Raw genomic sequence first — 15,550 nt, forward strand, 5'->3', positions numbered from 1 at the left:
AGAATTCCCTTTTATAATAAGTGACAGTGGACTTCACTTACTAATGAAAATGAGAAAAAATTATAAATGTACTTAATTTTCTATAACAAAGGGTGAGAATTTAATAATCCATAAAAAGGCATTGGAGGGCGAGGGTTACCCCTGCAAGTTCTGAGTCTTCATTCTGTCTAAATAAATCAGACCTACTTTGCCCTCGTGTGTCCATCACATAGTACTGCAGTTTGCAGAAACTACTGCACAATGTGCAGGGAAAGGAAAAAGAAGCAAATAAAAAAAAAACTCCTCCCTGTTAAATGAAACCAACTCATTATCTGCCAAACAATAAGATAATTACATATAAGATCAATCAATCTTTTGTTGAAATCAACTCCTATAGCTGACAACCTGGCAAGATGACATTCTGTTGGCTTTCTTTAAGGCATAACTAGAGTATTCACAGGATAAAAGACTTAACAATGGTTCATCTTAACAATGTCATTTATTTGGGTTCTCTTACGAGTCATCTTTTGATCCAAGAGTACAAAAAGCAGACTACATTAGCCGGATTTCTGCACACACATAAAAACATTTCTTCACTGGGATATGATATTGCATCATCACTTCATTGTTCGGTCTCCTTCATTAACAAATAAAAAGCATCTCAGCTGGAATATTGTACTTCTTTACCCATAAAAAAAACATTAAAAAAAACACACACACACATGCAGACACACCATGATTAACCGTCCTTCTAATCATTAAATCAAACTTTTTTTTTTCAAAAAGCATAAGCGAAAAGGTGCATCCTTCTTTTTTGAGATTGTGTAAACATGAAAAAGCATTTCCTCGAGGAACTTTTTAACCTAATTATGATATCAATGAAGACAATGGAGTCGTTGACACACAGATACCTATTATCAATATTTATATGGTTTATCTTTAAACTAACTTACTTACTAAACACACGTTTAACTGTAACTTAAAACCTTAATTATATTTTAAATGTTTAAATACTTTGGTGGTTGTGTTTCTAATGTATATATACAGTATATGGATTTATATTGTAGTTGTAAAATATTTAACATTTTCATTATATGTTTATTTACTTATTACATTCTTTTTACTCTGACATTTTACTTTTTGAGTTACTTCTCCAACAAAGCAGGTATTTGGGTGTTGTATTAATAATTAAAGATATCTCTGTCCATGCTAACATATGACCTAATTAACTATAGCTCTTCAGTGCTGATATTTAAGTGAAATGGTTTCCTTCGCCTCCTGACATCATTGTTGTTCTCGCCTGAAAGTCTTTTAAACCTAATTCCTAATGTCCTTGAAAGTTAAATCCTCCATCACCATTGTTGCTCCTCTTCACCACCGCTCTTCTGAGAGAAACGACATCCTTTCCTTCAGTGAAACAGTCATCATCGAACGTCTTCTCTCCCCGCCGCCACGCTCTCGGGGTCCCCGATGGGAAGCGTGGAGCGCACCCTCCTCTTCTCCTTGTACCGCCCGGAGCGCGACACGTTCATGTTCCTGCGACATGTTTGCTCGTTGAACATGGACTCCAGGTGCGAGTCGTCGTAGGTCTCGTCGCTGAGGAAGCTCTTGGGTTGGCTGCTGCTGTGGTGAGACTGTGAATGGTCACCTGTGGACTTGGTGGCTGCTGGATGGTCTTTTGGCTTTTCGGGCGGTTGTGCAAATGGGTCAAAGTCTGCGGCAGGGTCCTTGGACTTGTTGTCCTTTTTCTTCGGCAGGAACGCCTTCCACCATTTGGTCCTTTCAGTCATCGCGACTTCAGGAGAAGGAACTGGAACACAAAGTGTTACTTTAAGCTCATTTATGGTTATAAAACAAACCTTTAGTCGAACAATCTGTAAGACCTTTATATTCCATTGTCAATTCAGAAGATCCAAAGTTGAAATCCTTTAATCTCTGTCCTACAAAGTAAGCACGTCTGAGATAAACACCAAGCTCCCTGTGATTCATCGAAACATAATAAAAAATCCTCAGATTATTAACTTCCTTCCATAAAGATCTATGACTGTAACTGACCTAACATGGAATAGTTTTGAAGCTCAATGTTCAGAACCCACACAACACACAAAGGATGGGCCAAAAGTTTCTATAAAAACCCAATAAGGAAGGTGCCTCCTGAGGGATCAATAAAGTTTTACCATAGCTTACCATACCTTGCTTTATTGGTCCTTCCATTCTTATAGTTTCTTCAGCATATTACATCAGAGGTTGCCGTAACACCCCCAAGACCTCAACAGACTTTGAGTTTGACTTTCTAGTCACGCTAAATGAAAGCCAGTGCATCCTCAAAGATAACCCTTTTAACTCTACTTCCTGTTCGCCCAAGAGTTCATGGCTTTAATCTAAGTGTGAGCCTTTAGTCTGCCTTTGATTTTGTCTTTGATCCCAGTTTCTGTGTTGAACACAAGCACATGTGAAGATGGACCCCAAAATGCAGTCTGATTGAAAAGATCACCAACAAATCTCCTCAAATTAAAGTGTTGTACTTTTCACCAGGATTCTTTCAACTAGCAAATCCAATATATCCTGTCATGGTCCAAACACAACTCATACGTTTTTTAAATGGTCATCCACTTATTTTAGGTGTAGTATTTATTGTAACGACTATGTCAGGACAAACTGTAACCCTAATCCTAACCAAACAAATGTACTAGAACACGACACCCCCTTAGAATTCTTTTAAACGGTATCTCCATATGAATGACCCTGAAATTAAGTTTTTATGACCTTCCAAACATGTTTAGTAGACCATCGTCCGGTTGTGGTCTGTTCTTCTTCACGCTCAAAAGACCAAACTGAAGGTTTTGTTTAGGTATGCTCGCTGGTTCCAAGTGTCACCTGGGCCCCCCCTCACCTGTTAGACCCCCAGAGGTCGGAGCGAGCATTGCTTCGATCCATCCGTTTGTTTCTCAACGTCTTATAACCAGTTGAAAGTTGATTTGTTGAGATTGTCTTTTTTTTTCTTGTGTGTCTAAAGTTTGCAGTTCAATGAAAGCTAAACGGAGTTTGTTTCCGTCTGTGTGTCAAAGTTCTTCAGTATTTTCTAAAATAAGAAGTGATTCAAAACTTGTGTGTTTACTCTGCGCTGCTCATAGTTCAATAGTAAGAAAAATGAACTAAACCCGTGATTTACAGATGAACAATGTGTCCAAAGAGCTTCACCTGAGCACTCACCTGAGAGAAAAACAGGTCGTGGATGCTGAAATATGAAGCCTCTCGGGGTCTTGGTCCAAAAAGAAAAGTGTCAACTCCTTCAAACGGTCGCAGTATTATCCATGTCAGGCGCAGGTGACCTCAGACTCCCTCACTGCTCCATGCCCTCTCCTGCTCCTGTCAGGTGTCGCCCTCACTTCACCAACACTTCCCTGCCCAGTGGATCGATCCTGAGAAACAACTTGAGTCTACTGGACCAGCAGGTTTTTTTCTAATCGAGTCGAAACTCACCTGCACGCTCCTGATTGGTCCACAGCGTCCCCCTCGGTCACGTGAAGACGCGGGGCGGGGCTTACGGTTGCGTAGCAACGCGCTAGCGTTTGTTGGTTAATAAAAGAAATGAAACACTTTGTATCAACCCAACCCATGTCCGCCAGGCCTAAAGTTCTGCCTCAGTGTGGCGGAAGGTGAACTTTTTGTTCTAATCTTAGCAACTTATAATAACACCGGGCTTTGGCCACGTGACCGTAGTTGGCTTGAGGAGGACAGGTATCTCCATGACAACGTCCGAACCAGACGTGCAATTGTTTCTGCTGTACAGTCATTATTTGGAGGAAGCTGGCGCCGGTTCGAGCCGGAGAGCGAGAGGAGGGGGTGTAAGGTGTAGTCAGGTGTGCAACTTCCGGATGCCTCTGCTGGTTCTCCCTGTGAAAACACATAAATCTCAAGTGTTGTCAAAATCTCTCAGGTGTGGGTCATGCCATCCTGAGAGAAACCTGAGCGACCATACCTTAGCACGGGCAACCTGAGACCCTGGCTTACTGGGATCCGCACGCATACAGTAAATGGTCTACTAATACCCCAGGTGGATCCAGATGTTCCCAAGCCAGAGTGTGGCTGAAATATACTAACTAGTCCAGCTCTCAAAACATTGATGACCTTGAAGTCTGAGGTTTACTACTCATAGTTGAGTTATAGTTCATGAGCAGAGTTGGGGACTGAATATCTTGGCAGGGATATGATGAGCCATATTTAAGTGTTTTCAATTTTTTTTATATAGAAAGTCAAGTTGAAGCTACATTGTCTTGACTTGATTGTATATTCTGTGCTGATTTACGATCCAAAAAAGTGAAGAAACATATCATAATAACAGGTCGATAATCCCTACGCTGATGAAGTTTTGATTAATTCAACTAAATGTAACTGTTTTTCATCATAATTACAATTATATCAGAAGATCACATGTTTAAAAATGATTTAATCATAATTTATTTCAAAGATATCTCGAAATTAATTAACATCCACCGTGCAGCTTGTTTTTACCTTTTTTCGGAATTTAAATATTTGAATCCTTTAAAAATATATATATTTTCACTTCATCATAAAATCCTCAACACTTTTTTAAAAAACATTCTTAAAAGCCCCAGTGCTGACCTGCTCTACTATGCACCACACTTAACTGTAATACTCTCATAATACTGATGATGATGATTAAAACTGTAGATGCTATTTTTATTTCTGTAAGACATTTGTTTAACTTAAGTGTGTCACTGTTTTTTTTGCCTAAAATGTTTATCTATAAATACGCCTGCACTTACTTACTCAGTCATTAGTCACACACATTCTGAATCACAATGAGAACTTGTTTAATCATATTTAAACCTCATTAGCGTATGACTTTTGCTCCAAAAATGCAAGACGATGACTTCTGTATAGATCGAGGCACCAACTTATTTGATATTGTGAACACTAGAATAAAATTAAAAACATACTACAAATGCAAGCGTGGCTGATACAAAGTCATGAAAACAGGTGGGGAGAACAGTCTGCAGTCCTCACACCACCACCAAATATTATTGAGAAAACTGTACAGATTAAGAGTTTCATGTCAGATCCAGACGGAAGATGTTTGTTGGAAGATTGTGGCTCTTCTAATAACCATCACTGGCATGTGAAAGTCAAAATAAACATGTTGGTCCACATCTGATAAGTTTCTCTACACATCGCGTTTCAGTGTTTGAGTTTCAGTGTCGACTGAAAATCTGATTGTGTTGTCTTACATAACAGGGATCATAGTAATGTAAATATTGGACAGATGTTGTGTTACTTTTAAAGAGGAGTCGGACATCTTAGGTCTATGGTAACGTTATAACATAACCAGCTCCATGACACAATTGCGTTTGTTGTGCCTCATCACTACATTTTTAGAGTCACTAAACGTCAGCGGTCTAGACTCGTCCAGGCGTACACAAGTGTTAATCTAGCGTGTGCGTCTATGAACTCTCGTCTTTACGCACACGGTGACGATGGCGTGTTTGCATCACGCGTGTGCGTATCAGTGCGGTTCGTCATTGTGAAACGTCTTTTTGCCATTGTGCAAAATAGAACAACAGGTTGAACCAAGGAGTGCTCAGCATGGGAACGACGGCAGGAAGGCAGCCAGTCGGACTGGTAGAGTCAGCTTAACAAAAACATTTGACAGGGAGGCAGCGGCTACTGTATCGAGGGACAGTAATGACACACAAAAGCAGACCTGCTCAACTGGACTCAACAAAACATCTACTATGGGGCCTAAAAACAGTTCCTCCTTTTAAAAATAGTAATTACACATTACAAAACATGGCTCTGAAAATAAACACAATTAACAAACAGTAATTTTCAAAGTATTAGTTGTGTTTGAGCTTCTCTGGTAAAGTCATTAAAGCTTCAAGTTAAAACTCAGCTGAAAATCAGCCTCAAAACCCTGTGGAATGCTGAAAGGAATCCAACAGTCACAGGTTATTTCCTTTGTCATTTTGTGTGCATCGAAACAAACTAACAACAACTGGGGACATGACACAAGTCAAGAAACACAACGCTTGCTACAACTGATGTAAGCGATCAATTGTAAACATAAATTTGCATATAAACCACCAGTTGACCTAATCTTCTTACCTAAATAAACGTAGTTGAAAAACCATGTAGTTTAGAATAAACACTAATACAGGCCACATCACCATCACACAAGTGTTGCATAAGATGCTGCTTTATTATGGTTAAACAGCTTTAAGTCAATAATAACATCATAAATTGTTTAATACTTTGATGGGAAAAAAACTTTATTTTCAATAAACAAATGCTAAAAATAAAAACTAAATCACAATTATTTTTTTCATGATTTATTTCAAGCTCATCTTGTCATCAGTTTAAATTCTTATCCAATGACATTCTGCATATCTATGACTTAAAATTGACACATTTGTTTACTGAAACTACTCAAGATTGAAGAGACTGAAGATGAAGAGATAACAGGTTTTTATTATTTTATGTATCTGTATTGATAAATGTAGATGCTTTAACTGATACTTGTATACAATATCATTTAGTCATGTGTGTTGTTGTCCTTGTCAGTTAAGTTGTTAATATCAATATCAAGTGCTTTGTGTCTAATAGTATTTATTGTTGCTAACGTTGTTATTTGATTTTCTATTCGCAATTATTTTTTTTATTTATTGTTAATTATGTTATTGTTGATGATCATTTAATATTATGCCATATTTAATGATTCAAAAGGGTTATTTAATGTTTATTTATTTAAAATGTTTGTTGTTCATGATAATCAATGAATAAACAGTTTAGATTCTTCATATATTTCGAGTTTTAAACAAACTTTATCAAAATGTTTGTTACTATGACATTATGACTATTTAACTCACCATTGTTTCTACAATCTGTCTTTCATCATGAGTTTCAAGATCAGAAGGCTTTTCACACAAAATGAGAGTGAAAAAGGAAAAAGAAAATGTGGATAAATTAATGAAATAGACACTTAAGTTGATTATTCTACATGATGTTACCAGTTAGTGAAAATTAAATTTGTTTCCCTTCAGAATACTTTCAAAATGGAAAATTAACAGTGTTAAACTGAAAATAAAATAAATAATAAAAAATAGAAAACAATTACAAATGTATATTATAATGTATATTATAATTATAGTTATTTAAAAAAATAAGTATACATATCCCTGAGGTAATTAGAAACAGAAGATCAACCCTGTATCTAAAAGCATTTGGATTTAGTTGATCAAGTTCAATTATTTGAAAAAAGTGGTATTAATTAAACCCATAAAATATTTTTAAACAATTTGTAAGTGGCTGTTTGAACTCCTTTCAGAGATGATTCTTAATATATTTATTCATGTGATAAAACAATTATGTAAATCTATGAAAACTTATTTTAAAGATTCTGAATTACAGGTAATTACTTCAAAAGAGGGTTTTTTTTTTAGGAATAAGACGATTTATTTGATTAAGACAATTGTTAGACTGTAATGTCATCATCAGAACGAAATTTCGACTGTTAAAAGAGACTAACCATCAAAATGTGTCAGAAGTTTAGGATTTTTTTTAACATTTCTTGTTTTACACAGATAACAGCAACCAAGTGTAATTTCTAGTAATCAACAGAAGGGGGCGGAGGTGATTCTTCTCACCGCAGGTCTATTGCAGAAGAAGAAACCTCCACTGTCGCGTAACCTGAAGTGACCAACAAGGTTGTCAAGAAGATACTGGACTCGAACATGACCATTTCTTGACATAAAGAAGACACAATATTTCAGGTAAGCTCGAAATGTTGGGACACTTATTTATATCCGAGTTTTCTAAATGTAAAGCTAGCTAAGTGTTAGCACACATCGAGCAGTATGTAAAGATCTAGTCATGGAAACAAATGGATGATGTTTTTAAACCTTTTCTTTTTTTTAACCAACTTGGTGAATGTTTTAGTGTCAGTATATGTCTCGTTCTATGTTAAGATTCGCACCGACTCATGCTTCAGAATGTGATGTTTGACATGTGAATGGGTTGACATGTAACCGGCTGCATCAACGAGGGGCTTTCGTCAACTCTCGCGAGACTTCTCTGACTCTCCTGATGTTTACCCCTCAGGTGTCAATGGGCGCCCCTTGTTTCCTCACCTCCGCCGGCAGAACCTTCTGTCTGTCGGTCTGTGCTGCTGGTCAGCTCCGGTGTCGTATGCTGGGATTCACCAGTGCCATCACACGGTTTGTTCTAAATTATCAAATATAATCATTTATTTTACAACAAAGTTTTGTTGTTTTCGAAAAAAGTTTTGTTTATTGTCAACAATGAGACTTAACGTTCAGTTTTCACATTAAAGTATATGCAAGTACTTTGTCCTCTGTTTATGTATGTATGGGAAAAATAAAATGGATATTTTTTGTATTGTGTACAAGTATTTATTGAGTAAATATGAAGTTACAGATTAGATATCACAGTGAAAACTGTATATAAATGTATAGAGATTTTTTAAGTGTTTCAGAACCGATAGTGTGGAGTTAATCTACTTTGTTCCTTATGTGTTTTTGAACCTCACAAACTGTTGTTTTCACAGTAGAAGTATGACTTCCAAAAGACAGATGGATCACCTGGAAAGAACAGCAAGTAATTACAGACAAACTGTGAGTTCGTATTTTGTTCTTCTTTGACCTTATTGTTTGAGTAGTTCTCAGGAAGTACTCTGTACTGACTGATTATCTTATGTCACCGCCAGGCTCTGTATCCGGCCCGAGTGTGCGGCATCATGAACGAGTCGGAGACGGTCAAACGTTTGAGGATAGAGGTCCCCCCTGACTTCAACTTCAAAGCAGGACAGTGGTGAGTCAATGGTTAACTCGGCTTGTTATAGATTGAACCCGTGACCTAATGGCATCACATTCTTCATAACAAACCTTAACAGAAACCAAACCATAACAAAGTTTATCTGTACAAGAGGAACCTTTCCTACATTCTCTTCTATTTAGTTTGGGGTTTAGTGTAGCGATTGTCACTGCACTGTGGCCTCCTAAATTAACTTTTAAAAACAGTTTTCATTCAGACCTATTAAACAGGATTTTAAGTATTTATTTACACCATCCCAATGTTGCTTGTTAGTTATTTTACCTTTATAAGTTGAACCAGATGAACCTGGCTCGTATGTTTGACCTTCTTTGTACCATGTATTCCTCGATATTAACTCGGATAGGAAACGTAAAGTGTCATATTAGCTTTTCACCACAAGATGGCGGCTCTGTGTTAAAAATGTGACATTTAATATCTCTAAGGTTTCGTTTAAAGACAGTACATTTAGAGAGTGAGTGTGAAAACTGTCTTTTGTTTCCTAAATGTCAACTGCTAATAGCATCCGAGATTTATCTTGTGATGCATTTATATGTATATGTATATGTGTGTATATATATATATGTGTGTATATGTGTACATGTATAGTATTAACAGTATGTTGCACCTTTAAGCCTCCAGGTTTTTTTTATGTCCAGTTGAATTCCTAAAGAGGTTTGATCACCCTCACAAACGACGAGGCAAGAGTTTGTAACCAGTTGATCTTTTTCACTCACCTTTTTTTTAAACATGTTTTTAATGGTAGAAGAGAGATGCTGACCAATATCCTTCAAGAAACATCTTAAGATGTTTTTATTTGTTCTTTTCCTTGATTTTCTGGAACTCCTGTTGTGTTATCAGTTTTATCTTTATCTTTAAAGTATATACTTTATTGAATATTGTTTTGATTGTTTAAGCGCTTTGTGACCCTGGTCTGGAAAAGCACTATACAAATATAAATGACTTACTTACAATACCAGAAATACAGATTAAAATAATGTATGTGATTCTCATCAAATGGATCAAATGTAAATATGTTCGACTCAATGTCACAGTGAAGTTTCATTGATGCACGTGGGAGTGCAGAAATGGTTTTCTTATTTGGTGTTGTTGTTTGAATCGTGGTGTGTGACTGACCAGTTGAGCTCGTGGCAGATATCTCTTCAGACAAAGTTAAGTGTTGGCGAGAATAAGAGTATCTCTGGTGCTGCCTCGCGGTGGTCTCTGCCAACGTTAATGAGCTTCTGTGGACACAGTCAGCGCCGCTCTAGAGTCCATACTGTAGGTGGGCGGTGTCGAAATATCAAATCTGCCGTGCTCGCCCTGCAGCCACCGACTTAGAATCCCAACTTGTGAGTTTTCATGGCTGCGGGAGAAACACTGAAGCCTTTTGTGTGCAGGTGCGTGAGGAGGAAGTGGTGGGCGGAACGTATGTGTGCGTCTCTTTCATTGTTCGCTGCTTATTTACACCACAGCGGAGGATTGTGTAGCTCGGCTATTGTTCCGACAAACATCAGTCCAGCTGTGGATTGTTTCACTTGTTGACGATTTGAATAAACACAAAAAAAAGGCAGGCAGGTGTTGTTTTTTTTCCACTTGGTTTCCAGAACAACATGAGGTGAAAGGTCACGTCAGCAAAAACGCTTGCACGTTGACCTCAGAAACGACTGTGGAGATTTTTCCGGGTCCTTCTCTCTTAACGATTTGTGTTTTGTTGACTGACAGGGTGGATTTCTTTATCCCGGGCGAGGAGAAGGTTGGAGGGTTCTCCATGTGCTCCAGTCCCGGTCTGCTGCAGAGGGAAGGCGTCATTGAACTGGCAGTTAAATATGCCAAACACCCGCCGGCTCACTGGGTTCACACAAGGGTGAGTGGAACCGTTTCCCAGTCTCAGTCGCCCCCATTCAAGCTGATTTCATCTTTATTTTTTAACAAAAGAAATGATGAAAATAATCATAAAAACACTTAAAGCAGAGACTTGTCTGCCAAATTATATTTAAATATATTCATTTTATTTTAATACAATTGCATTCATTGTTTCTTCAATCTGTCTATTATAAAGAGTTAAGAGTAAGTGAGGCTCTGTCATGTGACCTTTTTTAACCGTTAAAAAACTCATATGCCCCTGCATATGTATTTATGGAAGCCAGGGAGGTCATTCACCTTGACCCAAAGGCAATACAAGGGATAGCTCAAACACATTTGTTTCCAGGCCTTCGGGTCAACCTGACCCTGAGATAACACAAGGGTATTAAGTTAGCAGAAAGTTAAGAAGTGACTGAGATAAAAAGATCATCAATATGATGAGTAGAAGAATTAAAAAAAAGAGAAATTGACCACTTTTCTCATTTAAACACCAGACAGGGCTGTGATTGGTTTTGCTGCTTGTGTTTGTTCCACTTTAGTTTGACGACAAACATTGTTTCATCTGTTCCAGAATATAAATAAAAAAGCATATTTTCAGCTCAGATCGTTTGATGAGCCTTCTTTGTTTGATTGTGTTATTCTCCTCTCAGGATGAGTGTACAAAAGAAGATTTATTTGCTGCTTCAAAAGATCCCGACCTTGACTTTAGCTGCTTTGCAACGTTCTTTTTTTTCTTTTTTCTAATCCAAAATGTGATTCTTCTGATCTCCTGAGACTGACTTGTTTATCTTGCTCCTGAAATATGCTGGAGTTTATCTGTGAAGGCAAGCGTCAGACGGCATCGTAAGTGTAAGTGTTTTGTCTCTCAGTGCGCCGTGGGATCGGACGTGGCCATGCGCCCCGGAGGAGAGTTCTTCTTCGACCCGGCTCCCTCGGACCCGGCCGTGGACCTGCTGCTGGTGGCCGGCGGCGTCGGCATTAACCCCCTCTACTCCATCTACCTCCACGCAGCCGACCTGCTGCGCTCCACCCTCAGTGGTGGTCCGAGCTACAACCTGGGCTCGGCTCATCTGTGCTACAGCGCCAAGAACACGGAGGAGCTGCTCTTCAAGGTGTTTGCACTGCAACAGTTGAAGATTGAGGAGAGTTTTAACTAGTGTTGCTCTGATGAAGCTTCATGAAGCGTGTCTTTATCACCCGAGTCCACTAGATGTTACCCTTGCTCTATAATCTATTGCTTTGAAAAGCTATTCTATTAAAACCTTACGTCATTTTTAAGCGGAGGGCGCCCCCTACTGTCCTCTGAAAAATTACACTGCTTCATGAAGCTTCATCATACAATCATTAGTTTAAGTCATACTGAAGCATACAAGTGTTATCTTCTCTCAGATTACCTCATTTTCTAACTATACGCTGTTAATAATGTAAGGATTTAAACGGGGTAATGGCCTACAGGTGGCGCAAGAGGCAATAGTTCAAAGAAGTCGATGGTAATGCAGCAGGGCTTCATGCCTCCTGTCAGTAAACCAAAAGAAAGTGTATATGATGCAGTGTTTGAATGATCTGGTTAAAGAAGGAAATAAGAGCCACTACACATAATTGATGGTGAGACATTGGAGACGGCAGCGTAAGGAACAGATGACATAAGCTTTCAGGGGAATTAAAAGCAGATAATACAAACATTTTTCTGGGAGGCTGGTTATTTTTTATGTAGCCGTTTTACTGCCGTGGTCAGAATATACAACTTTTAAACCGTGTTTGTTGCCTTGGATGGAGTGTCAGTGATATAACAAGTATTTGAATCTGTCCAGGAGTCCATCACGAAGGCATGCCAGCAGTTCCCAGACAAGTTCTCCTGCAGCTTCCATGTCACACAGCAGAGAACAGACGTCGACCCCAAACTGCAGCCTCTTGTCAACTGTGAGTCCAACAAACCTCAACCTCTATTTGTTCGGTTCGACAAGTCTAGGATGGTCATGGGAATAGAAAACACAACATGCTTGAACCTTACAGACTCTTGTGTCTCCACAGATAGACGAGTCACACAGGAAGACTTGAGGACTCACGTGGACCCAAAAAGGACTCTGTGCTACCTGTGCGGACCCCCGCCCATGATCGAATCCATTTCCCAAACCCTGCAGGACTTGGGCCTCTCCGAAGACAGAATCCTCTTTGAGAAGTGGTGGTAGAGACGAGCTCGGCTCACGAACCTGCTGCTCCAGAGACTGATGGTCACAACCCTCGTTCATATTTTGATATTTATGAAGAAAACTGCTGTTAAAACGGGTCCACGGTGCTGCAACACATTTGTAAATGGATCGTATCCGGTCCTGAACTTCACACCTCAGAGTATTTATGACTTCAAGTTACGTCGGTGTGACGTAGCAAGAGTCCCACAGAGAGCGTAATGGAACCTCCAGGAGGGTTCAGACTCTTCACGTGATCTAATTGAGTTGAACATGTGATGACGTGACCTTTAAAGGAAATAAACTGGAGGAGGGTTTTATTACCAACATTTATTTGTCTTTGGACAAAACCTGGCAAACATGACAAAACATGTTTCAGTCAAAAATCTCACAGCACTGAAGGAAATGTGTGTCACAGATCCCAGAATCCAGCGGCGTCAATAAAAACATAACACGCATGAAACATGAGTCGGTGAAATAGAATAAATATGAACGGTTTCCATCATGGAAATGAGACATTAGATTCTTGGTCATAATGTTATGGTCCCAGCTTTGTTCAAAAAACAAATAACTTAAACATGTAGTTTTGACAAACGTATCTGTTGCACAATAAGATTTTGATTTTGTGTTGAGATCAGGGGTGTCGGATAACTTGTAGTAGGAGTGTAATAACAAGGAGGAATGTCTTCCCAAGTGACCTGTGAAATCATGGAATCATAACTTAAAACAACATCAGAATGTTTTCTCAGTTTTAATTTGGTCCTTGAAAGTTGTATTTTCGACATGAAGAGTTAAAACATTCTGTGAACAAACTCAACATTCCATTTTTCCATTCTCTTCCCTCAATAATTAACCATTTTTCCTCAGACTCCGCTTCAGTTTTTCTCTTGATTTGAAAGTCATTAACCTAATGTTAAAGGTAGAAGCTGAAAAATGTCAAATCTACAACTGGCTGCACTAGTTTGGCCTTCTTGCTTAGTCACTGTATTAGCAGTTTGTTTAACACAATTGATATTTGCGCCACCCAGTGGACTCCGGTAGAACGGGTAGTTTTTTTTTTAATGAAAATTGAGATTTGATTTATATTTTATTGTTTAAAGGGAAACTAATGTGACTTAAATAGATATTGGATTCTATTGTATCATCAGTTTGTCTATTTGTACAAAACTCTTTTCATTGAACTATTTACTTTAGAAAATGTTCTTAAGCCCCGCCCACTGAAAAACACCCGTTTTGGAGAAGAAATCTTGTTTACCATAACCACGCCCATTCTGCTGTGATTGGTCAATCGTCAAGGTTGTTCATCGCTGGTCATAAATCCCAGAAGTCTCCACCTCCAAGGGACTCGTTGTATAAACAAAGCAGGACTTTATTACAGCTGGCTGCAAGTGGAGTAAATACCATTATTACGTCAAAATGGAGTCTGCTCTTGTAACCTCTTGTTCGCCAATATTCCAGACGGTGGAGAACTTTTAAAGTAATAACTTCAAAACCCTGTCATGATGAGGGACTTGTTTTTTGGAGAGAAAGACTTCAACATTTGAAACATCAACTCTCTTGACTCGCTCACATTAGCCCTAATTTTTGTTGTCAATGTGAGTTTGGGGCCATTTTTGTTTAATTTTGTGTTATTAAAAAAAATGAATGTTAATCTTAACTACATAAGTTGTATTTATGATAAGATTTGAAGTGATGATTTATTCCTCAACTATCTTACGCAAGAGAATTTAGTATCATGACTGATGATGAGCCAGAGAGCGACAGAAACGCACCAGCAGCAGGTGCATCACGTGATGTCATCAGCTATATTGCTCATGTTCACCACCTACAGTGGATAAAAGTAACAGACGTAGCAACAGTCCACAGTGACATCATAGCATTTCCTGCTGTCTTGAAGTATATAAATATAGAACAAGTGAGTTTACCGTTTCTAACAAACTATCCCAACTTTCATCATCAAACACCGAGTGAACTTCACAACATCTTAAAGTCCCTAAACAGAGCCAGAAGTCAAACTTGTGCTATAGAAACAGTGTTTTTGTCTTCGGGGAGGAAAACTTCCCTTTTAAAGGCTTTCGCTTGATGCTTTTGATTACCGTGTCAACAGACGCCAGAAAACAGCTGCTGCCTGATCTGTTCTTTCCTCTTCACCTCCGCCTCGCTCCCCACGGCATCTCTGTGGCACACATCCGTCCATCTGACCGACAGGTCCTGCCTGAACGTGAGGATGTTGTCCAGATCCGTGTCCACTTCCTGGCCCTCCACGGCGCGGCAGCCGGGCAGGAACAAGAGGTTCTTCTCCGGCTCCGCTTCCTCTCCGCCTCCTTCAGTCCTTCCGCTGCTCCAGCTCTCCATCCAGGTTCCCTCTTTGGAGCTTCGCCTCCACGTGTCCATCTCCATCACTAGGGACCGGCTCCTCTCCTCAGGCGTCTCTCCAGTCAAGGATTTTCTCGCCTTGCTGCGACCCTTGAGGTTGAGCATCTGAAATCAAACACAAAGTGTTTGACAGCTCTCTGCTTTGTGCCGCGTCTCTGCTGCCTCCTTCCCTCGCAGACACCTGACAAACCACAACAAAGAGCCGTCCCTCATGTCTCTTCCGTACGGCTCCAGGCGGAACATTGGACTATTATTAGACTTTCTCCGGGCACACTTGTTCTCTAGCTTTTGTATTT

The 15,550-nt window shown here is 39.2% G+C and overlaps 3 protein-coding genes across 5 annotated transcripts in view; 1 reads left to right on the forward strand and 2 right to left on the reverse strand.

The window, feature by feature from the left end:
* Positions 1–459: 459 nt before the first annotated feature.
* On the reverse strand, positions 460–3,407 carry LOC148084527 (uncharacterized). 2 transcript variants are annotated; one of them, XM_087787608.1, is made up of 2 exons: positions 3,193–3,407; positions 460–1,789 (listed from the first exon to the last, which is right to left on the reverse strand). In XM_087787608.1, the coding sequence occupies exon 2, from the start codon at positions 1,767–1,769 to the stop codon at positions 1,404–1,406; it is 366 nt and encodes a 121-aa protein (XP_087643734.1). In that variant the 5' UTR covers positions 1,770–1,789; positions 3,193–3,407; the 3' UTR covers positions 460–1,403. The 2 variants fall into 2 exon arrangements, with proteins under 2 accessions (XP_087643734.1, XP_087643735.1); XM_087787609.1 differs by having other exon boundaries at positions 3,181–3,407.
* Positions 3,408–7,664: 4,257 nt separating this feature from the next.
* oxnad1 (oxidoreductase NAD-binding domain containing 1) lies at positions 7,665–13,205 on the forward strand. 2 transcript variants are annotated; one of them, XM_087787611.1, is made up of 8 exons: positions 7,665–7,769; positions 8,098–8,213; positions 8,564–8,630; positions 8,723–8,826; positions 10,552–10,693; positions 11,562–11,804; positions 12,504–12,612; positions 12,724–13,205. In XM_087787611.1, the coding sequence occupies exons 2-8, from the start codon at positions 8,104–8,106 to the stop codon at positions 12,879–12,881; spliced, it is 933 nt and encodes a 310-aa protein (XP_087643737.1). In that variant the 5' UTR covers positions 7,665–7,769; positions 8,098–8,103; the 3' UTR covers positions 12,882–13,205. The 2 variants fall into 2 exon arrangements, with proteins under 2 accessions (XP_087643737.1, XP_087643738.1); XM_087787612.1 differs by having other exon boundaries at positions 8,567–8,630.
* Positions 13,194–15,550, reverse strand: part of rftn1a (raftlin, lipid raft linker 1a) — a 37,171-nt gene continuing 34,814 nt past the window's right edge. The window contains exon 10 of the mRNA XM_087787610.1: positions 13,194–15,359. Within this exon, the coding sequence (XP_087643736.1) occupies positions 14,979–15,359 (381 nt within the window). The 3' untranslated portion in view covers positions 13,194–14,978. The remainder of the gene's footprint in view (positions 15,360–15,550) is intronic.

The sequence above is a fragment of the Callionymus lyra genome, chromosome 3 (assembly GCF_982586985.1).
Source record: "Callionymus lyra chromosome 3, fCalLyr1.hap1.1, whole genome shotgun sequence".
Taxonomy (NCBI): Eukaryota; Metazoa; Chordata; class Actinopteri; order Syngnathiformes; family Callionymidae; genus Callionymus; species Callionymus lyra.